We start from the raw sequence: 26,207 nt of genomic DNA on the forward strand, positions 1-26,207 counted from the left end.
ATAGGTAATTGATATATTTTTAGATTAAGTCAACTGATTAATTCACCTAATTAAAATAGACATTCATTTGTGTCATAAAGTTTCTACTTCAACAGAAACATGAAACACCTTGGTCTTAACCCAGATATCTTCCTCCAAAACTGAACTTACCCAACATTCCTAGTCTTATCAGTCCTACATGCTACATTTTACTGGCCTAAAAATCAATTGTAAGATTAATTACTACATGTCCTCTGCCTTGATAGATACCTTACCAAGAGAAATAGCAAAACAGTAAGGTATGTCCAAGATCAAGCAAGCAAATGTGAAAAAATGTACATCCTAGAATTAATATAAAATGCTGCCCAAAGTCTAGAATGAAAGTATGTATTCTCAAGTTTGATTATCAAACATAACAACTCTGTAACTTATGTGTGAATTTCAAGTTATTGTTAGCTTTGTATGAAAGTAATATTCTAATGAATGTTACGTTTATAGCAGTAGGAAGGAAAGGAAACTTAGCAGCACTTACAGGTGACCTCCCGAGCAGAGACAGGCTCACTGGTGAGGTCATGCAGGACGGCCTGGATGGTGACCTCGTACTCTGTGTTGGGAACCAGGTCAGTCAGCTGCACATCGTTTACTGTGGGCCCCACGCGCATCTGCATAAGGAAATGCCATACAGCAAGGAGACATTTGGATCAAATGTTTTCCCTCATCGGGGATATCTGGATAAAGCCTAGTTATAACCACTAGATTATAAGACAGCTTTGAGTTTTCATTTATAAGAACTACATTTCTTTTTTTAAGTTGATGTTTTCTAAAATGTGCCATAGACCACAAACTTAATCAAACATTTTTCTGCTTTGTGTGTAAAGTTATAAATTAAGTAATAAGTAATAAGTAAATATACTTTAGTGTGATCTATAAAACTGAAAAGTTGCATAAAGTCTCAATGAAAAAGCAAACATCTCTCACCTCTTTGGGTTTTATCGGTTCTGGGGCCTTAACAGGTTGATGCGACACGGTGTAGCCAGTAGCTCCTCCCACGGGCTGCCACTGTACATGCATGGTGGTGGGACCCACGTCATAAATGTTCATGCTCACCACAGGAACTGGCACTATCAAAACACAAACGAAGACATGAATCTAATTCCCTCTGTTCCACTTAGTTTCTAACCATAGCTTCCTACTTTATTGATATTTGTATATGCTAAGTAAAGAATGCATTGCATGAGAAATTAATGAGAATTAGTACAATTCTTCATCCCTCCCTCCACAAAAAAAATTCAACTTCATTGTTCACTGCACTTAATACTAAAGACTGCATTTACAACTATTAAATAGAGAAAAACTGAAAGTTCAGATTGTTAATAGAGTTCCAGCGGGTCTATATGGAAGCTAAGATCAATAATCACTTCCTGTGATGTTAATCTTTTCTGGAGGATCCTTAAGTTGACTGGTTGGATTCTTCAGTCAGAATTCCAGACATAAATAACCAACGCAGTATTTTATTTCATCTTTCTTGAGAAAACATATATTGAAAATGAGAGTATCGAAGTTGGTTGTGGTGGTGCACACCTGTAATCTCAGTGCTTGAAAGGCTGAGACAGGAGGATTGATTATAGGTTTAAGGACAGCCTCGGCTATGTCGTAACACTCTCAGAAACCAAGTGAGAACCCATTTCGAAATAAAAATAAAATAGGGATAAATGTGTAGCTTAGAGGTAGAATGCCCCTAAGTTCCATCCCTAGTACCACAAAAAAAGTGTCCTACACGAATAACTAGAACACTGTTAGAGGAGGACTTTAAACTCTTTGAAGACAGGCTCATGAGGCAAAGTAATCTCTTCTTCATTTACTATTCACGTACTTTTTAAATTATTTTTTGTCCAAAGATTTATTTTAAAGCTTTAAGGAATTATTCACATTGATCCTGCCAATTATAAAGTATGTTATTTTCCACTGCCTATGTCTGAAATGAAGGGGTGTATAAGGAGATAAGGACCTGAGGAACTGAGCAGGAAGTGGAGCCAGCTCTCGCCCTACTAAGAATGATGCTCACTCTGTCCTTTTACAGACTTTCTCTGGAAATCTAACTAAAAAGCACAAAGAAGGAAGGAGTATTTTCATATGGCCTTAGAAACTCTAGCAGGAGTAGGAGCAAGGGACAGCTCCCCCCAAAGCTCCACTAAAGTAAAAGCCCACAGAGCTTTCCTAGTGAAGTCCAGAGCCCAGAGCCCAGAAAGAATGGGGAGATCTCATTCCCAACAGGGAGAGCCGGCCATCAGCAAAGCTAAACTAACTCTTCTCTGCACAGCAACTCTTCCTAATCTAAGCCCCACTCTCCACATGGTACCTGTCCTGGAATTTTACTCCTTAGAGCTTAATAAAATATCAATATGTAAGCCAGGTATGGTGGAGCACACCTGAAATCCCAGCACTTTGGAGGCTGAGACAGGAAGAGCAAAGATTTGAGGCCAGCCTCAGAAATTTAGCAAGACCCTCAGCAACTTAGTGAGACCCTGTTTCAAAATTTTACAATTAATAAATACAAAATGCTAGCTGTGTATCTCAGAGAAAGAATATCCCTGGGTTCAATCCCTACTACCAAAAAAAATTTTTTTAATGTCAATATGTGACAACTAGAATAAGGCTTAAAAGTATCATACCCCCTAAAAGATATGTTTTCATGTTTAAGAGATTTTCTTGAAAGTAGAAAGCCCCAAGACCCGAAGAAGTGACTAAGAATACTAAAGGTAGTATCCCTACACACTTATAGCCATGGCCACCTCTTCCACCAGTGCGGTTCTGTGATGGCAGAAGCAGCCAGTGAGGAAAACATGAAGAAGGCACTTGGTAAATATTGGTTGGATAGCTATCAAATAGAGGAATGATTTTAAAGGCAGGAAAAAAATCCCACACAGACTCCATCTTAGAAAACAAAACAATGAGAAAATGTGTGTGCTTTTTAAATCTGACTTACATGTTTTCTCCGTGCCCTTCAGAGGCTCACTATATTCATCTTCTACCACAGAGTACACGTTAACAACATACTCAGTTTCAGGCTTCAGATCCCTAAGCACTGTGCTAGTTTCCAGTCGACTCACATAAAACTAGAGGGAAAAAATAAAAAATAGTAACAAGGTATGCTTGGATCAGTTCCCATTTGTCTACTGCATTTACAAAGTAGTTAGCTGCAGTGAGCTTAGCAGTGATATTTAAGTGAGGCCACTACCTTTTGTTTGTAGAAACTACAACAGTCCAATGACATCTGAGACAAGTAACCTAATTTATTTTCCCAGTTGCTGTTTTCTTATTTGCAAAATGATTGAGTAAAATTAGATCAACTTTAATGTTCCTTGGAGTCTATAGTTCTAGTACAAATCCATGTACAAATTAGCATCCTAAAATTCTTTAAATTTAAAAATAACTCTCAGATTCTACAATCCTTAGAACCCATCAGAATTTGAGCAAAGTCCTTTCCCTTCGATGAAGCCAGAATGGAGGTGCCTGCGTAGCAAGAAACCGAGAACACCACTCTCAACTTGTTTTGCTCCTCACCACATCCCCCTGCCCTGCACCCAGTTTTTCCTCAGAACCCTAATGAAGAGAACCCAATTTCAAAGTGGGTGGAGCAGGTCTCAGTATCGTCTACTCACTTCTTGACGTTTCCCTCCAGAAACAGGATAGTATTCCACCTTATATCTATCCACACTGTCAGAAGGAGGCGTCCAGCTCACTCGAAAAGAACGGTGGGTTCGCTCAGAAATAACCAAGTTGGTAGGTGCTTCCAAGTCACCTGCATGTGGAGACAAAGTGCATGTATGTTTTTCATTATTGTACAAAATGATGATATTTGAAATTACATTGATACGCTATTGACCTCCACGGTTGAGCTTTTGCACACTTCTTTTCACATCTGAAGTAAATAACAAATTAGTAGAAAGGTCCGTTGCTATAAGATCTCTCTGAATGAGTAGTCAAAGGATGCTTGAGCCTCATCATCTTTTCTTAAACTGCATCATCCGCGTCTTTGTGACACCACCAGTTCACAGTCACCTAGACCTGAAGGCTCAGAATCATCATTGTATGCTTCCTCCTCTCTGTCCTCAGATACAGTCAGTAAATAAGAATTGGAATTCTGGTAATTTAGCTTCTCCATTGCCTCTAACACTACTAACCCCACCCAGTTCACTTCATATATATCTATATATTCATGTCTTATCTCCATAAGTAAAAGTTATATTCTGTAAATATAATTTTTTATGTTTAATTCCATTACATAATTGATTTCTTATTCTGTTTAATTTCCCAGTTTAGTAATAAGAGAAGCTAATCACTTTTCACCCAAGAAGGAATAAAGACAAGTGTTTTGTTTTTGTTGTTGTTGTTTTTTTGTGGTAGTGGGGTTCCTGGAAGCCCTTCTACCTCTGGGCTACACTCCCAGACCTATTTTTTATATTTTTTAAATTTGGAAACAGGGTCTCTTAAGCTAGCGTGGCTGGCTTCGAACCTGCCCGATCCTCCTGTCTCCATCTCCCAAGCGTGGGGATTACAAGCGTGGCCACCATGGCGGGCAAAGACAAGTGCTTTAAAATTTGGGAATGGAACTGGGAATATAGCTCAGTGGCAACGTTCTTGTCTAGCATGAGGCCCCAAGCTTGATCCCAAGCACTATCAAAAAAAAAAAAAAAAAGGGAAATATCCTACTGCCTGTGAGTTTGTTCCCTGTGGAAATACAGGTGAAACGACTAATACATAACAATATCTAAAATACGTATCAATGAAAGTAGAAGTATCCGACTAGGCTTTAGCTCCTTAGCATGTGTGAGGCTCTGAGTTCAATCTCCAGCACAGAGAGAGAAAGAAAGAAGAACAAAGGGAGGAAGGGAGGAGGAGAGGAAGAAAAGAGGGAGGGAAGAAAGGCAAAGTTCACTGTGACCAATAGGAAAATGTTCCATTATTTAATTAAAAGTAATGTAGAGAAAGGAATAGGCTGGGCATAGTAGCACATGCCTGTAATTCTAGTACTTGGGAGGCTGAGGCAGGAGGATCACAAGTTCAAGGCTAGTCTCAGCAACTGAGCAAGAACCTCAGCTAATCAGTAAGACCTTCCTGTTTCAAAGTAAAACAGGGTCTCACTAAAAAGAGAAAAGGAGAGAAATTAATCCAATCAGTCCACAATCTTGGCAAATCTTTTTTCAAATAAAGTTTTTCTACTTTTTTTGTAAGCCAGAACTGGGGAAAGTGTTTCCATTCCTAGCATCCTGACCTTTATTGTACTTGGGTCATAGTCAAGCTAGCAAAATTATCAGCGATTTTACTGTCTGGGAAACTAGAATGACTGCAACTGTTACACAGTTGATAAAAAAAATAGAGGAAAACAGATAAAAGATGTTTTCATCCCCGCTCATAGTTCTCTCCAACCAAATAAAACTACAATTTGCTCAGCTAATCCAGAGCCAGGAGCCTACAAATCCTGGCTTCGCAGCTGGTCTATTTCTCCAGGGAAAAGGTCAGTCTGTTGTTCAAAATCCAAAAGAGAAAATCTGCAAAAGTTGGGAGAAAGAAACTCGAGAAGAAACATTCAAAAAAATGTATCCCCAGTACCCAAAACACATGAACCATTTCTAGCACATTATTTGTTAATCTCATTCCAACTTTTCCAACACCAGAATAAGTTAATGAAGTACTTCTAAATGCACATGAAAGGAATTTTTCTCATAAACAAGAGTCATGATTTTTTATTGTTGATTTCCCGAAAACCTCCAATTTTTGTGCTTACCATGTTTTGTGCCATGATTTCCACAGATAATATTCATTCTGCACCATTCTTTGTCACTACAAATCTAGTTCTATAATTTTTCCTACATCTTGTTCTTTAGCCATAGTTACTTTTTTTCAAAAACCCATAAAGACGTCTTTAGCCATCTGACTTTAACTAAGCAATTTAACTTCCCTTGATCTCATTTTCTTCACTGGGTAAGAAAGCCCAAACTCTAAGACTGAGCTTCTGTCCATCCTCAAGTATTACAAGTGTAAAGTATAAATTCTGACCATTGATAGTTGAGACAAACCAAAACGAATGTAAGACAGCTCTTCCAATCCTACTCATAATTGGAAATGCAAAAAAGGTACCAAATTTCAGAGAGCAAGTCACTGCCCATCTAATAGCAACTCAATAAAGTAAAATGCTCTACTAGAGAACAGAAAACCAACAGACAAGGAAGCATCTGTCTTTCTCTGACTCCATTTTACATGCATATGTGCGTGGGGGGTGCAGGTACATAAAAATTAAGTATATCCTCAAATAAGCTAGAAGCCATTTTCCAGTTTGATACCATCCCAAGAAACAAATAAGAATAAAAAAGGGAATGAAGCAGTGGTTCTCGACTAGAAATACTTTTCCCCCAGCACACATTGAGCAACATTAATGACAAAAAAAAAATCTGCAAAAGTTCCGGTGAGAGAAACTCCAGAAGGAACATTCAATAAAAAAAATGTATCCTTCACATTTGAATCATAGGGTAAGAACCACTTCTACCATAAAAACTTGTTAAACTCACTCCAAGTTTTCCAAAACCAGAAAAGTAAAGCAAAGTTTTCTTTTGCTACTTGAAAGAAAATTTTCTCATATATTAAGGACCATAACTTACTGTTAATTTTCCCAAAACCTTCCATGTGGATGCTTACCATGTATAAATGTAAAGATTTTTTTAAGTATCACACCTTAAGAAATGCTACTAGACCCCACAGGCAGAGGCCTGCAGTGCTGCTAAACAATTTTCAGTGCACCCTCTCCTCAACCAGAAAAAGAAATATCTGGCCCAAAATATTCACAGTGCTGAGGGAAAGAAACATTGGACTAAACTTACCTGGACCTTTGACACTGTTGCACAAGTTAATAGTGAGGTCATCTACAATCTTTGAGAGTGACTCAAAATCTGCCACATTATATGCATGGGTATCATCTGGATCCGTTGCAATCATCTTTAACTCAACTTCATCAGCATTTTTAATACCTTGAAAAATGAATACAGCCAAATTAAAGTCACTTCTTTGTAAAATTTAATACAAAAAATAACCACTTTGAGAATTTCTTAATTGATGGCTGCTTTAAGTCAACTGAAGTGTTAATAACTTATTAGCTAAACACAAATATTACGGTCTTCAAGAATAAAATCATTGCTGACCCATATTTATGAAATAGGAACAAACAGCAATATAAGCTAAAAGGTATTCTAAACTTCTAAAGGTATTCTATTCTTCTAAATGCTTCTAGCATCAATTTCCCATCAAAAAAGTATCTTTTCCATGTTTTTTCTGGAAAGTAAAGTAACTAATATAAAAAATAAACATGGTTTTGTGGTTTTGAAAAATAGAAATTTTCTTGAATCCTATTAATAGTATATTTTTCTCTTTTTTCTCTTAATCCATTACTTTCCTTTAAAAAAAAAAAAACACCATGTAGCTGTGTCTCATTACAAGGAGAAAAGAAGAAAATGAATTAGCTTCCTGGCACAGCATCTTGATAAATTATGTGATTGGGAATATATGTTTGTTTGTTTTCTCATGCTCTGTGTAATATTTTTAACTACAAAATTTCCCCAGCTCATTTGTAACCCCAAGGGCATCATATCCATTCCAGTGCTTACCAATAGCAAACAGCTCCACGCCTTCATCCTTGAGTTTTTTGGACGGTGCCTCGACATCATCTTGTGATTTTCCATCAGTGATGAGAACGCCAATTTTGCGAGCACGAGGCCTCATGCCAACTTGAGTCCTGAAGTTCTGTTGGCGAATGAAATTCAAAGCCATGCCTAGTGGGATTTTAAGAGAGAGTTGGTAACATCACTTCTCAACCACATGCTTGGCCAAAAGTCTGATCTGAACGAGCACCAGAGTGTCCTCACCCACCTGTGAGAGTGTTGCCTCCTTTGTAGGGCAAGTTGGCCACAGCTTGCAGCAAACTCTTCTTGTCTCTGTGGACATTTAATTGCCACTCTGTTCTGGGGTCTCCACTGTACTGAGCCAGGGCTAAAATGACACCAGTGGCATTAGGGCACATCAAAGGTCATTATAAAAATATCTAAGCGTCCTTGGTATTGCCAGAACCTACCAATTTGTACTCTTTTAGGGCCAATATCAAAGATTTCCACAATACGAGAAATGAAACTCCTCACAGTTCTAAAATTTGCCCGGCCGATGCTCCACGATCCATCCACCAGCAACACAATGTCTGCTTCAGCTCTGGTGAGACACTCCATCCCTGACACAGCAATCATGAGACAGGAAAGTAAGGAACAAATCATCGGCAGGGTTACACCCCAGCCCTGCCTCTGCCCCCATCCCAGGATGTTCAGTGCTACCTGTTTTCATACTGCAGCTCAACCTAATGATCCTCAGTCTAAGACTCTGAAAATATGTCTATGTGATGTGTTAATCTCAAATGTAATTCACAAGACTCACTTCCTTCAAAGATAATTTTAGTTGCAAATCTTTCCTTAATCTTTGACTACTATCCCTTGCCACAGTCATAGAACATGGAGACTTGAATTAAACCATGACTGTCAATTCAAAAGGCTCACACACTCAAGAGCTGAAATAAACGAGAATGCATAGCCATCTAGCCATCTAGCCAAGATATCTATAATTTTAATAAAATTTTTATACGACCTATGTTACATTCTTCTGTAATAGTCATGAATAGGTAAGTATGAGATGGGCTGATTAAAAGCGAAAACTAGAAATGGTTTCTAGTGAGCCGAAATATCTTTTAAAATAACTAAACTCCCATGTAACTATCACATATATTATGAAGGATTAAACATGTGACTCTTAAACCATTACAAAGTAAAAAATCTCATTTAACTGATACACTATTATATTAATAAGAGTTAATTCAGTGATGTGTTCATGTATGCTTCTACAATCTTGTACTCCATTAAAATGTATGACTACAACTAACCAATAAAAAATTTAAAAATTAAAAACTGATACACTATTATATTAATGTAATTATGTGAATTTGTCATATATGTGCATAAAAATCAGGTAAATACAGATGGTAAAGTTTGCACATTTAAAGAATCAAGAAAAAAGGAAGATAACTTAGAAAAGAAAGCAACAGATATACAGATTGAGAGCTGAACAGACAATAAGCACAAACACTGATACAAAGCTAAGATGCTTTGGAAAAAGAAAATAATCCCAATATCCTCAGTGTACACGCTACAAAATAAAAATATAAGTCAGTTAATATCATCATAAAAGAAACAATACAACATTAATGCAAACAGCAAGAATTGACACTTTATTCACATCCAAGATTTTAAATGTTCTCTTTTCTAGGAGCTTGATTTACCAGCTGTATATTTTCCAGTTTTTTGCCATGTTAGTATATGATCTTTATAAGATGAAAAAAAGCATTGAAAAGAATAATGTTTATCACACTATATAATACAAATGTGCATTCACATATTACATACATCAGAATTGAAGACCCCTAAATAATATTTCAGGTACCTAAGACTTTGCAAGTCTGCTGCTACTCTGCTCAGAGCTACTGTTTTTGAGCAAATGATTATAAAATATTTAGAAGTTAACTTTATCCACCACTAATAAAGTTACAAACTAGCTTAATCTACATCAAGGCTAGAATCATGGCTGGGAAAGAAAATTTAAAGGGCTCATGTTACCCTTTTGCTTCCCCACTCAGTGTTGCCGCCTTTGTATTCAATCAATAAAATTCAGATATATAATTATTTAATAAAATAAAAAATGCATTTCGGTCTCTAATAAGAAAACTGTTATGAAAATGTAGCTATTATTATCTCCAGTTAATAAAAAGCTCATCTTTAAATAATTCAGTACTTATGTAACCAACACATTGTTAAAAAGAGAAGCTTAAAAAAATTGGCAAAAGTGTGCTTGACCAGATGTCTTGAAGTACTTTTTTTCAAACAACAAAACATATATATAATTTAAATAAATTTTAGTAAAAAATTTGTAGTTACTTCTCAGTGTATAATAACCTGATAGTTCACATTTGAAATAGTTTCATAACACTCAGTTTTCCTAAGGGATATAGCTCAATTTCTTACCAGAGGATAAAACTGGCATTACAGTTGTGTCAGAAAGGGTTGTCATTTCTTGTCCAACAAGTGGTGAACTTTCTCCTCCATCAAACATTCCGAAAACATTTACTTTATAGGTGGTACCTGCCCTGAAAGGGTAAAGTATATAGTCTGTATGGACCACTGGTTCAAAGCATGATTTTTCTGTTAAAGACATTAATTGATTAATAATTTTTAGCAGGAATTTAGAATATATAGCATTATAAGAAGCGAAAACTAGTTTCCATCACATTCTAGCTTCTGCCTGATCTGTGAGGTCTCCAGGGAAACTAGCCACCTAGCATCTCAGAGAACACTAGGGCTTCACAGTGCCTGGTCTATCTGAGGCAGGATCCCTCCCATGCTGCTCAGTATGTCAGAGAAGAACAGGAGCTTGGGCTCTTGCTTCTTCTGACCAATGGACTTTAAGCAAATGATGGTGATGCTCACAAGATAGCATAAGGCACCTACCACAATGCCTGGCAAGTAGTAAGCTCAATAATTTCATTCTTCCTACACTGGTAAAAATAACAAGCATTTATATAGATTCTGATATCACTGAATGAATAGCTGAACAAACTTTCCAAGAGGAAATGCACAGTAGTCCATTCTTTTTACTGTAATGAATGAAGGGTGCTGTTCAAACTCAAACTTCCTTGTTTTCCACTGCTCAGCCTAAAACTAGACCTTTAATCATCTGGGGCTTCCCTGCCAACTGGCACCCAGCACAGAGGGCTGCCTTCTGCTCCAATGTGCCCCACTGGGGGAGGACTCATGCTTTGGGCCTGCAGCCTAAGTCACCTGGGCCCTCCACAAGGCACAGGACCCCACGCTGGCACACAGCTGGAACTTTAATGAAATTGTGTGATATGGATGTTAAAAATAAAAAAATAAAAAACAGTGTGTTATTGGAAAAATTCCATTCTTGATCACTTAATAACAGAAAATTAAATATTATAATTTTTGTGCAGGCCTAAATTCTATTGCTAGCCTCTGAATAACCTCAACTCCAGAAGCATCAAGCATAAAAAAAAACAGATTTAGTTGATTTTAAATACCCTGCTGGCAATAGACATATAAACGATTATTTGTGTAAGGTCTACCGATTTGCATAAGTTATTCAATCTTTTAACATAAATATAGTTAATTCGTACCTAAGTTCCTCCAAAACAACTGTGTTGTCATATGGTCCAACGACTAACTCTCCTAGCCTTCTGTCATCCCCTGTAGGGTGGAATGTGACCTTATAACCCTTCACTTCCCCAGGGGCAGGCTCCCAAGTCACTCGGAAGCTTGACATAGTTGGGTCAGATGTTTTGAGATTTCTGGGTGACTTGAATCGAGAAGCTGTAATGATAAAAAAAAAAAAGATTTAAAAAATTTTATCCATAAGACTAGGCTTTAGGGACTTTCTATTAGCCCCTACATAAATATGTACTTAGAGAAGAATTAAATCTTGCAGCACCAAATATGTCCAATGAAAATCTCAACAACAGAGTGTTACCCAGGAAGTATAAATAATTCTCATAATTCAGCTCAGTTTAGAATTAGATCATTAATAGGCAGAATTATTTTACCAGGAATCAGACTAGTAAAAAGTAATATGTTAATTAGATATCCTATCCACTAATTGTAATTTAATTTATTACAGATTCAATTTTAAACACTTGCAAATAAAGTAGACATATTAAAGTTTTCTTTAAAAACATGTACATACTTTCCCCGCTAAAGAAACTATTAAAGTTTTATACCTGTTGTTCCTGATCCTTGCCTAAGTTTTCCTTCCCCTGTTTTATAAATTGGGAGGACTGTGATGTCATATGTGGTCTGGGGTTGAAGTCGCTTTAACACTGTTGAAGTGACAGAGGGCGGCACTTTGGCCACCATTTGTCTCCCTCCCCCGTGGGGACGGTAAACAACACGGTAGTTGACAACTTTCCCTGGCGCTGGCTTCCACGTAACTCTCATTGTATTTTCAGTTTCCTCATCCACTTTCAAGGTTTTGGAATCTTGGGATACTGTAAGATAAAAGTAAAATTAAAGTATATACAATGTTGAAAGGAAATATAGATGTCCACTTCCTCGTTCATTTACATGAAGAGAAATTATCTGTGGTTCCTTCACGTGTATGCTGTTGTCTAGCTTGGCATTGCGGTCTCTCAAAAACTCATGCTGGGAGGCCGGGCGTGGTGGCGCACGCTTGTAATCCCCACGCCTGGTAGGCGGAGACAGGAGGATCACGTTGGTTTGGAGCTGGCTCAAGAGATGCCGTTTCCAAATAAAAAAAATATAAAAATAGGTCTGGGAGTGTAGCCCAGAGGTAGAAGGGCTTCCAGGAACCCCAGTACCACAGGAGCCGGGCATGGTGGTGCACACTTGTAATCCCAGCATTCGGGAGGCTGAGACCGGAGGATCGCGGTTCGCGGACAGCCTCAGCTACTTAGTGAGGCCCGCTGCAACTCAGTGAGACCCTGTTTCAAAATAAAGAATAAAAAATAGGGCAGGGGGTGTAGCCCCTAGGCTCCATCCCCAGACCTCCCCCCCCAAAAAAAAAACCCTCATGATGGCGTGTAAAGTTAATCTCAGCAGGATCTCAGTGAGATACTTTCTCTTTATCCAGTTTATACTAAAGAATGAAAGTTCATATTGCAGGGATTTCCTATTTGCATTCTAGAGACTTTAGTAAAGTAAATATCTACTTCCAGAGATGAGGCTTTAGAATTTTTATTACATTCTCATCTGTAAAGAATTCATCTGGTAACAATGCCATGGAGAATATGAAAAGCCATGAATGCAGGGTTAGAAATAGTACTTAGGTCTTTTCAGATAAAGTTGCAATCTATGAGTTGCCATTGTTGCTATGGTTAACCCTGTGCTTGTGATTACCATGTGTATAAGACTATGAACATAACAGTGTAAAAATATCTCAAGGGCTCTAAGATAAACTAATACACATATGAAGTATTTTAGGAAACACTGTGTGTTAATAGTATTTGTATAATATGTAACCAGTACTGTTTTTTGAAAAACAATAATAATTTGAATTATTATTGTTATATTTTTTTTTTGGTGGTACTGAGGGTTGAACCCAGGGACATTCTACCTCTGAGCTACACCCCCAGCCATATTTTATTCTTTATTTTGAAACAGGTCTCAGCAAGTTGTGGAAGACTTTACAAGTTACTGAGGCTGGCCACAAACCTGCAGTCCTCCTGCCTCAACTTTCCAAGTACTGGGATTACAAGTGTGTACCCCCATGCCCAGCTCAAATTATCTTTTACTAGTGTTTCATGATCATTAATAACTTTATCTGAAACAGGCCTCTGAACATTCACAAACAGCCAACATCATCCCTTCCTTCGCTTAGAAGTTTATACGCAACTCATTAGAGTTTATAAGCAGGATCACTTAATTCAGTTCAATAATCTAAAGGTTCAAGAAGTCATAAACATTTTTAATAGGAAGATTAAGTGGAAGGAAACAAATCAGCAAAAAATATTTCCCAATTTTAAGAGAAATTTTATGTTCAAATGAGCAAGAGTCATATGAAACAACTTAAAAAAAAAAAAACCAGGGGGAGGAAACTTTAAGAAAAAACAAAGGTATTTAGATGGTGGGCATCAGTCAGCAACAGTGATCCCTAAGAGGTAGGGAAGAAATGACAACAGACTCCAAGCCTGACCCAGAGGAGTGCTGGGAGAAAGTTCCCAGAGGCCAGCAGAGGGAAGTGAATCCCGATGGAGGCTGGTGGCCTCTCTTAGCTGAAGAGATGGTGCTGAGGGAAACGCAAGGCAACTAGATTCAGAACAATATACTGTGGAAAAGAGCATCCACCAAGAAAATGCTCCAAACAGATGCAGATGCTCCCCACTGAGTGCTCAATCCAGTCTCACTCAGGGTGCATGTGTGAGAAAACTAGACAAAGCAAAGGAAAGAACCATCCAAAAGAAACCAAGAAAACAATTTCTGGAGCTCATACTGAGCCAGAAACGTCCTCCTTGCCAGAAGAGAAAATCCCATTACTCTGGAAACATCCCACAGAGGACTCAGGAGACTATTGCCTCAAGAATGGAGGAAAATTATCTCTAAACTAAAACAGAACAGAGCTTAAAACTAAGCTTCAAAGAGATCAAACTATTTCCAAGCAATTTAACTATATTCCAGGGGGAAACAACTTAAAATATTTATAAAACAGTACCCAATAAGGTAAAATTCAAAATGTCTGGCTTCCTTTTTTTTTGCGGTACGAGGGATGGAACCCAGAGTCATACTACCTCTGAGCTACACCCCCAGCCCTATTTTTTATTCTTTATTTTGAAACAGGGTCTCACTGAGTTGCAAAGGGCCTCACTAAGTAGCTGAGACTGTCTGCGAAACGTGATCCTCCTGTTTCAGCCTCCCGAATGCTTGGGATTATAACTATGTGCCACCATGCCGGGCTCTGGCTTCTAATACAATTTGTGAGGTATAAGGAGAAAGATAAAACTATGACCTGTGTCAGAGATAAAATGATTGCATCTCCCACAAAAATCATTTGTCAAAGGCTTTACTCTCAATCTGTTGCTTTTTGTGGATGGGGCCTTTGGGACGTAACTATGCATAGTTAATGAGGTTGTATAGATAAGGCTCTAATCCAGTGAGATTGTCATCTTTATAAGAGAAGGAGACACCACAGAGCACCCCCCACGCCATTCCCAGAATGAGGAGAGGCCATGTGGAACAGAGAGAAGAGGCCAACTGCAACGCAGACCACATTCACCAGAAACAAATCCTACCAAATATTATATCTTGGACTTTCCAGCCTCCAAAACTATGAAGAAATAAATTTCCATTGGTTAAGCCACTTGGTCAGTGACATTTTGTTATGGCAGCCTCAAATGAATAAGACAACACATAATAAAATTTAAAAAGCAATCAAGAGAAAAGCATATATAATTGAATTTGCAAAAAGAACATTAATTGTAACCATATTTTACATGTTAATAATGATAGGACATAGCCAGTCATGGTGGTGCACACTTGTAATCCCAGTTCTTGGGAGGCTGAGACAGAAGAATCACAGATTCAAGGCCAGCCCCAGCAATTTAGCAAAGCCCTCTGCAACTTAGAGAGATTAAAATAAAAAAATGAAGTAGGCCTGGGGTGTAGCTTGGAGATAGAATGCCCCTGGGTTCAATCCCCAGTGCCAATAAATAAATAAATATAGGTGAAAAACTCAAGATGTTAAGTAGAGAACAGAACATATAAAACTACTCAACAATGTTATGTGCATAGACAAATGCATCACTATGAATCTATTATTTGCAATTATAATGCACAAATTAAAAATTGTAATAAATAAAAGAAATACTAATAATCTAAACCCAAGTATATATATAAAAGATAAAACAATAAAAAGACTTGTCAGGTATTTAGAAATAAAAATTACAATGTCTAAGATGAAAAATGCACAAGATGGTATTTACAACGAATTAAAAATTCCAGTAAAGGGATTAGTGAACTTGATAACATGATAACAGAAACTATCAAAAATGAAACACAAGGAAATAAAAAGAATTGGAAAAATAAACATAGCACCAGTGAGCCATGTGATAAGTTCCACGAGATGAACATATATGTAATTGGAATACCTAAGGAGAATAGGGGTGTAATAAGTAAAATAGGTAAAGAAATTATGGGCTGAACTTTTTAAAGTTCTATGAAAACTATAAACTCATGGATCTAAGAAGCTCAATGAGCCCCAAGCACAAAGAAAATGAAGAGAACTAAACCAAGACATATCGTCATCAGATTGCTTAAAATTAGTGATGAAAAGAAAACCTTAAAAGTAGCCAGATATTTTAAGAAACACAATACACGTAGAAAACAATGAATGATAAAATGGGCTTTAAAACTCAATATATAATTGTAAATTAAGTTTCTGAGAGGCAATAAAAGTATAATTTTAACCAAGAGTAAATCAGTTAAAATTTTTTAAGTTAGGGTTTAAAGAAACTAGGAGAACTTTTAGCCAACACCATTACTTTCTGAAAATATAAAATTTGTTTAGATTAATTCTCAATTCTTTATTACTAATTTCTAAGTGAATGAGCTATTAAAATAAAATGTATAAATTTACAAACAAAAATTTAAAGGCTTTTCCTAGAGTTTTGAAAAAAGTACAGGAAAAAACCATTATATACAAAAATAGCCTACTTTGATTATTATCATTACTGGGCTCACAAATACTAAAAATGAATGTTTAACAATACTTTGAAGGTATTATGTTAGAGTATGTATTTTGATTTCTCTCACCTCTATTGCTCAAATTTTTACTCAGTGGAGCAAGATATCTCTGTCTTACAAAAAATTCTCAGACCAACTTCACACAACTCAGAAATAAGAAAAATGGAAATTTAAATGTTATGAATACTTGCCTAAAAAGAAATCTATGTTCCTAAAAGAATGGAATCCCAAACTTCAAAATCTTTCCAAATTTAAATATGTTAATAACAGCCAAATGTTATATCTCATACTTTGACAGACTCCGTGAATCTCAATTATGTTACTGTGTTTTCATTAACTCTCTAAACAAAAAAAGAACTAAGTTTAAAGTATACCATCTTAATTTTAATGTAAACTAGATTTGGGGGAGAAAAAAGTCTTATTGGCTTTCTATAACTAAAAATCAAAATTTTTCAAGTCATTGATAGCATCCTATAAAATGAAGTATTTTTCATGTTTTAGTAACTAACAAGATACTTTCAAAGACCCATGAAGCCACTCTTGATCCTGTTGCCATAAGAAGGAGTAATGATAATTTCCCCTCTACCAGCTTTCTAGTTTCAAAGAGCCAAAAAATACTAACAGGTTCTTAAATGTTCATCTTCTAAGACATTAAAGTTTATTTACAGTTTCTGCTAACATACATTTTTTTGGCTAAAATACATCCAGTGTAGAAATTTCCAAGCCAAAATAATTGTATGAAGGCTTAGATATTTTTTTAGAAAAAATACATAGAAAATTTGGGGAGATATATAGACTTTTAACAATTTCTCGATCAAATGATTTTTATCTTCACTCCTACAAAAAAGTTTAGCTATATGTGTCATTTTTGGCCCAAGTTTACAAGACTTCTCTTGCAACAAACGAATTTCCACCAGAAAGAATGACTTTCTGCCAGATTCTTAAACTACATTAGCCAATATATTCCAGACACAAGATTTCATTCACTACTATGGAAACCAACCATAAGAATATCTGAGAAATATTCCTTTTCTCATATTTAAGTTTCCTATAAGGAGCTTGATTTTTTTTCTGAAAGCTAGTTAATTAAAAAAAATTTTAAACAGAAGATATCCAATTGAACTTGCTTGTGATAAAAGAAAGTAAATTCTTCAGATGAATCAGACCAAAAGATTTTAGTTAAAGGGCAATTTAAAATCAGGATATAAGACTTAACTGAAAATCCTCATGGCACTTCCCTTTCTCTTTCTTTGCCAGAAAAGCCACTACATTCTTCTACTTTTTCTAATAGAAAAAATACAAAAATGCTCCATTTTCTCCCTTCCCTAAAAGCCTCCCAGAACAAGAAAAATAAAGGGTTGTTTTTTTTTTTTTACAAATGTCCATATTTAACAAATGATTTATGTTGTTGATTTATTCTGGTTTAATAAACTTTAGTGTTTTTTTTTAAAACAGTATGGGTTCATAGAAAAATTGAGCAGAAGGCACAGAGATTTCCCACATGCCCTTCCTTCCCCCACAAATCCCACAATGTACAGTCTCCCCCAGTGATTACTTGTTAAAATTACTAGACTACATTGATATATCATTATCTTTCACTCAAATAACATTTTGGAAAACAGAACTAAGAAAACTTTTTTTTTTTTCTGCTACCGGGAATTGAGCCAGGAGGCATTCTACCACTGAGCTAATGCCCCAGCCCTTTTCTAATTTTCTAATTTGAAACAGGGTCTCACTAACTTGCTAGGATGACCTTGAAACTATGATCCTCCTGTCTCAGTCTCCCAAGTACTGGGATTACAGGCGTGTGCTATCACACCCAGTAGAGAACTAAAAAATCTTGATACATCTTTCACTATCCACATGATGATAGATCACTAATAAGTATTCACAAGAAAGAATATTAATGAGACAGAAGCAAATCTGAGCTCCCAGAAAATTGAATGGGTTTTTTACTTACCCTTACCAAATATAATAGGCATAAAGTAAAGAATAGAATTAGTCGTTATAGTATATGAAAGTCATAATGTCAATAGTTGCAGATCATTCATAAATCCTTTCTAAGTGACTAGGGCTCGAGGAACTTTGTGCATTGTTATTTCATATAATCCTCATGATAACTCTAAGAGAAGAGACTTATTATCTACATTCCGCAGATTAGAAAACCAAGGTTCAAAGAAGCTTAAGTAACTTGACCAAAATCATCCAACTATAAATGTCCCTGATTTCCTTCTGTCTCTATAAGTCCTCATCTTTTTACTAGCTTGGTATCCTATCAGTTGATAATTCCACTGTAAAGGGGGGATAAAATATAAAGAGTTGTAAAAGATTCAATATTTCAAATTTTATTTATATTTTAGATATTAACTTCTGATCTAATGTAAATAAGCTGTTTCGATGTATGCAACAATCTCACATCACTGGCAAACCTTTATTCCAAATTCCTGGATTTAAACCACATTCCTTAAAAATTCTAATTGTTCAGTTCTCGTTTATCATATGAAGAAAGGAATTCAAGTAGTTAAACAGCATGCCATTTATGCTGCCGGCTCTTAGGTAGCACCAACACACTGCCAAACACACCTGCAATGTTACCTACATTCAGTTGTGGCGTCTCCAGTCAAAGGCTCTCCTTCTCCACTGCTGTAAGTTGCAGAAACTGAAATTTTGTATTTTGTCTCTGGCTGCAGGTTTTCAATTACAGTATGAATTGCATCTCCAGGAAGATTTTTCTCTCCAGCCTCAATATCATCATAAAGCGATTTCCATGAGACCCTGTATCCACGAACCATTCCTGGAGCAGACGTCCAGTAGGCACCAACTGACGTGTCAGTGATGTCCTTAATAACTAAATCTCGAGGTGAACCACGTTCTAAAATAGAAATTAAAGGGGAATAATTTTTAAATACCTACTAGATATTAAATATTCATTCACTCTAACCTGCTGAACTCAAACTCAACTTGTCTAAAACTGCCCATTTCCTCTTCCTTCTTAGCTTTTTATCCTGTCTGTCAGTGGAACGGATTGATGGAATAACACTTCAGAATTACATTTGATTCCTACTCCAGCCTTGCCCATGTTCCCAGTCCAACTGTAAAGTCTTGCAGAATAAGGTTGACATCCAAATTCAAAGGAATATGTGCCTTATATTTTTTCCAAATGGAAAACTGATGTATGTAAGTCTCAACATTTTACCACATTTGAATCTACCTATGACATATCCCATTGTTTACAAAGACCTTTATTTCCTTCCATGATCTTTTCCTCTCTGATCTTATGTAAAGAAGCTACTTTATTTTATGCAACAATTTCATATCACTTGCAAATCTTAATCTCAATAATCATGTTCGGAGATACTTTAATTTTCTCATACAGTTCAATAAACAGAAGAGCAAACTTTCAATAAAGCTTAAACTTAATAAAGCTAAAATATACCAATTCTTTTGGAAAATTTAAAACCAATCAGTCATCAAAATAAAGCACACCACTTTTTCTAGCTGATCAAAAAATGCCTGCTACTAAATTTTGGCTTTTTCATAAAAAAAATGGAAAAATATGGAAACCTCAGTTTAATAGAGGCACAGATGTCTTTCAATAAAACCCTCAGTTTCCACATTTTAAATGTAACATAAATATACAGGTCACTTTATATTGGCTATGTTTCACAGGGGTTAGGCCACAGTATGACATAATTATAAAACTCCTTCTCAGCATACTTATCGCCAGTAATTGTTGTATATTCATGCAAATAATATACAACGTTCTTACAACAATTTTGAAGGCTATTATTTCACTTGATTCAAAATAAAATGAATATCTTAAAACTGTAGTAATGTAATTATACTATTGATTTCTGGACAAAAATAAAGAAGGAATGCATAAAAAGGAAACATCAGTATATAATACTATATAGCATTAAATTTAGAGGGGGAAAATAAATAAAACAGGAGTTGGAGAGCCTACCAGCCCCCAAGCCCAAATGGAAAATCTTAACTCTGTTACAAATAACTTTAACTGCTGACAGGACATCTCATCTCTGGAAGGAAATTAGCTACATATTTTACTGCAACCAAGAATACTTATTTTCAAGAACATTTTGACTTTCTTCCCCAAGGACTTGAAGCTAATTCTCTTTTGAAAGTCTTCTTTAGCTGTATTTGCTACTTAAATGGCCATAGAGCTTTGTAGTTTCTCTACTTGTAGACGGGGAAAAAAGTATGATTTCTTTGTTTGGTTTGGTTCAGTTATTGAGGTTTTTGTTTGCTTGTTTTTAATTATTTTAATAACTGATATTCCAATAACCTGTCTTTAAGTTTTAAATGGTCAGTACATTTTTCCTTTGCTTGATATACACACGTGCCTCCCCTCCTAAATTTCCCAAGTTGCAGTCAGGAATGGCTGCTTGGGATGACCTTACTTGGCATGATGTACCTATGTGAGAATACCAATGCCCATCTCAGTATCATGTATGGGGAAGGGAGGGAGTGGAAGGGGCCACGGGTGCTGTGTGCATGCATGTCGCTATCACTCTGAACTACATTATGATGTGAGACTACAATGCACCAATAAAGGTACATTTTTAAGAAGGTGACCTTGAATTCAAATAAGCTAAATACATTAATGACATCCCAAAATGAAAAAAACTAAAGTTAGCTAGAATGTGGGAACTGTCTTCCAAATGAACACTGGGGTAATTTACAAATAGTTATTTCAGTTTCTCCTTTTCTTAAAGGTTTTGCTTTTTCACCCTATTTTCTTCCCTACTTTCTACAGCACTTAATTTGTGACATTGTTTGTTTCCATGACAACAGACATCTCATAAACACAAACACAAGCCGATGATTTCACTGTGAGAAAAAAATAATAGGAAGAGAATTGTGGGTGAAGCAAAAATACATTCACAAAGACATTTCTGAGCCTAAAACAAAAGAGTCCCACATCCCAAGACATGTCTCCCATTGATTTTAACCAACTATTCTAACATTCTTAAGATCTATACAGCAAGAACAAAATAGTAAAGTTGCAATGAAGACCTTTTCCAGGGTTATTAATGGCATGAAAATAATGTGCACAAGCATTTTAAAGATGCAAATAAAATATCAATTTTAAAATATTTCTGGGGCTAGGAATATAGCTCAGTGGTAGAGTGCTTGCCTAGCATGCACAAAGCCCTAGGTTCGATCCTCAGCACCACACACACAAAAAAGTTAAAGTTTCTGAAGTGGGGCATTATGGCATGCACCTGTAATCCCAGTACTTGGGAGGCTAAGAAGGATCATAGGTTTGAGGCGAGCCTCAGCAACTTAGTGATACCCTGTTCAAAATAAAAAAATAAGTTAAAACAAAAAGGGCTTGGGGTGTAACTCTAGTACCAACCAAAAGTGTTTTTGAGTTTTCATTAATAGCATAACCGCACTAATTTTAATGAATATTGAGTAGGCTCTCCATCACAGAAAAGAAATTCTCTAAAAAGTTAGTTTCTGCCTATGGCATGGAAGGCATTATTTGCAGGCACTAGCATTACCCCAGTCTATGTTACTGACAAAGAGATACAAATCCCAAAAAAGGAGAAAGAATCCAAGATTGAAAAGAAATTGCTTTGCTGGGTGTGGTGGCTCACGCTTGTAATCCCAGTACTTGGGAGGCTGAGACAGGAGGATCCAGGTTCGCGGCCAGCCTCACCTACTTAGTGATACCCTCCGCAACTTAGTAAAGCTGTTTCATGTGAGTTTTTTATATGTTAATGAGTTGGTTTAATAAGAATATGCCTAAAAATTAAGTCCATACTCTTCTGATGCTTTCTAAAACTCTTTTATATCTGCCCTGTTATTCTAATTCATCTATAATTCTTTATTACTCCCTCCCCCAACTATTTTGGGACCATGTGATGGATCAGTGTGAGAAGGAATCCTCAACTTGCTTTCATGTGGAAACCGGGCTATTTAAAAATAAAGATGGGTGTGATGATAGCAAAACTGGTCAAAATGTGGTCATGGCGATGCTCTGTGGACTGCTTGATACTGTATATATTACTACTGTATGACCCCCCACATAGCTGAAAAGTTGATTTAAGCTTATTGTCACATCCTTTTTACCACCATAAAACCTATAGGATATTCACTCCTCTCTTCTCTCCTCTATCCTGTCTGGACATCGGCTCCTCTTTCAGGGGTTGAACACATTTTCATGTGAACATGGGTCTGTGAAAGTGTTGCTTAGCCAAGCATTTGCTTGGTTTAGTATATTGTAGCTTTTGTCCTCCATCTAAGGAACTCCATCTAAGGAACTCCTGACACCAATAACTATAGGAAGAGATTGAAGAGATTTGGCTTGTTTGGGTTTACTTTGGTTACTAGGTTTGGGCAAGGGTTCCTTTTTAGAGTACCTAAGAGGAAGAGAGGGGGACAGGAGGTAAGGTCACAAGTTTCACTTCTAACCTTTCTTTAGGAAAGATTACTGTCCTCTCATGGGAAAGCAAAGTATCAGTGGCCATGAACAGTAACCAAGTCCAGCAGTCTTTACGCCCTTTGCTGCGACATTTCCCTGAGCCTAGATTTCCCCCTCTTCTAGCAGGTGCTCCCTATCTCCCTCCCAGAGTTCTGAAAATGTAACTAGGAGTGGTGTAGTGTTGGGGTTTGTTCAGGGTTTTTACCTAGCTAATTTTTTCAGTAATATCTAACCTCACAGTGTTTACTTTCTCCCATTCTTGCACTGCATGTCTGTGTGTTCTGTGTTATATTTATCTGTGGCAATAAAACTTCTGACAATTGTTGCAAGCAAATCATCTTCTGCAAAGATAGCATGCATCATTTTTATTCTTTTGATTCCATTCCAATAATTTCCCCATATACCAGTTTATGTACCACAGTAATTCCAAGAAGTGGCAATGCACTCTGGTCATAAATTAGTTATTTACTTATTTATTGCAGTACTATGGGTTGAACCCAGAGGCATTCTTTCTCCAAGCTACACCTCCAGCCCTATTTTTTCATTATTTTGAAACAGGGTCTCACTAAGTTGTGGAGTCCTCCCTAAGTAGCTGAGGTTGGCTTTGAACTTGCAATCCTCCTGTCTCAGCCTCCCAAGTACTGTGATTAGAAGTGTGCACCACCATGCCAGCTACTCTTGTCATAGATTTAAAGGCATAAAATTCCACCAAGTTTTAAAATTTTGTTACTCCGCATTTCTGTCCTGATTATGAATTCACATGTATATTTGAGGGCAGAGAGAGAGAGAGAGAGAGAGAGAGAGAGAGAGTGTGTGTGTGTGTGTGTGTGTTTGAATGCATCTCTTTGCTGCTACAGTAGGAAGTAATGAAGACAGGTGCATTGCTCAGGAGCTGAGCCTCCACATGGGGTTGATTTATACACTTGTTTTTCCATGTACCAGGCCAAAGAACTCATGCTTCATTTAAGTGACTTTCCTGTGCTTCCTTAGCCCTGTTCCATTTGCTTTCTGAAAAGCAAATTATCATCCAATACAAATATAATTATAATACAAATTAGCCAATGATGATAACTGTAAAATTAATCATCATGAAATGAATTTGTACTTCATCATATAGATTGTTCCAGCCAGCTTTCACTGAGCTTCACATATCACTTTCAAAAATAGAAGTTAAATTGAAAATGTAATGTAAACTCTCTTCTAAATCAATTTGTCTTTTCCGCTAAAGCTCAGCTCAAAACCATCCAACTTTCCACAGCAGCATTCAGAAGACCTGCCTCTGGATAACATTCGCGTCAAAACACACTTGATTTACAACCAAGGAACTAAAGCCACCATTCCAAAGGACAAAGTTCACTGTGGACAAGTAAACTCAGTCCCTTTAAGCAACATAAAGTTCTTAAAAAACCTCTCAATGGTTAAATTACCATTCAACTTCAGAGATGGCACAAGCAAAAAAAGAAAAAAATAGTCTACCATATTACCTCTCCAGTCTGATTTAGAACTTTCTCTGATGAACAATTAGCTCACAGAAAAGGATCTAAGAATTACTGGCCCATGATTGTGCTAAAGTTCCCTGGCAACGTCAGATCTGTTACACATACATGTATGGTTTTTCAAACTGTGAGACAGCAGTAAGTCTAGGAAAACACAGAGGCCTTGTTAGTCCTTCCTGGAGGAGCCTGTGTTACTCAATGTTACTCTGGGTCATGCAGAATCCCTAAAAACCTCATTGTAACCAAATGTCAGCTGATTAGTTTAGTTTGATCTGTAGGAAGACATTCAGGCCTAGCACACTGGCAGGTTGCTACAGCAACTAAAGCAAAATTCTGAAAAGTCTATTTTCTGTAGCCAAAAACAACACTTAAATTTTCCTCTCTCTCTCTCTCTCTCTCTCTCTCTCGCTCGCTCGCTCTCTCGCTCTCTCGCTCTCTCGCTCTCTCTCGCTCTCTCGCTCTCTCTCGCTCTCTCGCTCTCTCGCTCTCTCTCGCTCTCTCGCTCTCTCGCTCTCTCGCTCTCTCGCTCTCTCGCTCGCTCTCTCGCTCTCTCGCTCTCTCTCTCTCTCTCGCTCTCTCGCTCTCTCGCTCTCTCGCTCTCTCGCTCTCTCTCGCTCTCTCGCTCTCTCTATCTCTATCTCTATCTCTCTCTCTATCTCTCTGTGGTACCCAGGAAGCTCTGTCACTGACCTACACCTCAAGCCCTTTTTATTTTGAAATAAGGTCTAAGTTACCAGGCACTTCCCTTGAACCTGGGATCCTCCTGTCTCAGCCTCCCAAGTACTGAGATTACAGCAAGACAACACTCAAAATTCTTTTTTAAAACGGTCCATATTATGCCAAACTGATACTGTCATTCATTTGTGGTATTTCTCTGAATAAAGCTGAGTATTATTTATTTAAAGGTGAACAGAGGCAGGTCCTTCTTTAAGTACTAACAGTGACTACTGAAGATGTAAAGTAAATGTACATGTGTACAGTGTTTCGGTAACTACATTAAGTTTATCTACTTTAACAACAAGAGGAAAAAACAATGTACATCAAACCTATTGGTTTGTGCTCAGATTCCTCTGAAGTTTGGATCTGAAATAGTAATAAATCTGCCTTTGTGATTCTCCTGCACATAGTACGACTGCCAGCCATGAACTTTCCCCAGTGCCAATGCTAATAAATCTGTCTTCCAGAGACAGGGGAATTTTCTGATCATCAGCTGCATTTAAAAAAAAAATTACTAAGAAACAGATTCAAGTAAAGGATGGCGGTAGACTATACTAAATATTAAAAAAAGAAAGAAAGAAAGAAACCTTCTTGCTCTTTAAATCAAAAGCCACAATGCACTTGAGGCAATCTATAAAATGTCCAGCCTACAGAAAGTCCTTACTGGTTGACTCCATGCTTCTGGGTAGAAGAGACATTCCTTCAAAGTCTGCTCTTACCACCCTTTCTCCCAGGAGAAAAACAGATTAGAAAAACAGCAGCCCTCAAAGCAGTTGTCTGGCTCCACTTCTGGGCTTTCCACTCCCTGCATTTACCATCAGATCCTATTCCTGTATATGGTATGTGTATTTGGCTGAGTTCATACAATAAAATGAAATAGAATAACCAGGAGCAAAAAAAATCTTCTATTATTTTAATTTAGTCACAACCATGCCTTCACATATTTGTCAAGCTTACCACACATTAATGCAACAGGATAATTATGTTAATAAAATCAGGCTGGCATGATTTTGTGTAATCCTTACTGCAGTAAAGAGGTCTAGTGTAAATGGAAAATAATTTTTTATTATTATAATTTAACTTATTTAGCTATATTTTTTATCAAACTTGAATATCATCTAGCTTTCCTCTCTCAGGAAATGAGGAACCATAGTTTTTAAATTTTATTTTGCTTGATGTGTATTAGAGATGTGCTTAGATGTGTTTTAGATGTGCTTAGAAGTG

The 26,207-nt window shown here is 36.9% G+C and overlaps 1 protein-coding gene across 1 annotated transcript in view; it reads right to left on the reverse strand.

The window, feature by feature from the left end:
- COL12A1 (collagen type XII alpha 1 chain) overlaps nt 1-26,207 on the reverse strand; it is a gene marked incomplete at both ends in the record, with an annotated part of 115,798 nt that overhangs the window by 62,606 nt on the left and 26,985 nt on the right. The window contains 12 exons of the mRNA XM_080700078.1: nt 512-641; nt 958-1,100; nt 2,966-3,095; nt 3,642-3,781; nt 6,858-7,004; nt 7,638-7,802; nt 7,900-8,019; nt 8,102-8,251; nt 10,086-10,207; nt 11,252-11,444; nt 11,849-12,115; nt 18,922-19,194. Coding sequence (XP_080556204.1) covers nt 512-641; nt 958-1,100; nt 2,966-3,095; nt 3,642-3,781; nt 6,858-7,004; nt 7,638-7,802; nt 7,900-8,019; nt 8,102-8,251; nt 10,086-10,207; nt 11,252-11,444; nt 11,849-12,115; nt 18,922-19,194 — 1,980 coding nt within the window. The remainder of the gene's footprint in view (nt 1-511; nt 642-957; nt 1,101-2,965; nt 3,096-3,641; nt 3,782-6,857; nt 7,005-7,637; nt 7,803-7,899; nt 8,020-8,101; nt 8,252-10,085; nt 10,208-11,251; nt 11,445-11,848; nt 12,116-18,921; nt 19,195-26,207) is intronic.

Source organism: Muscardinus avellanarius (assembly GCF_963383645.1).
Source record: "Muscardinus avellanarius genome assembly, chromosome: 8".
NCBI lineage: Eukaryota > Metazoa > Chordata > Mammalia > Rodentia > Gliridae > Muscardinus > Muscardinus avellanarius.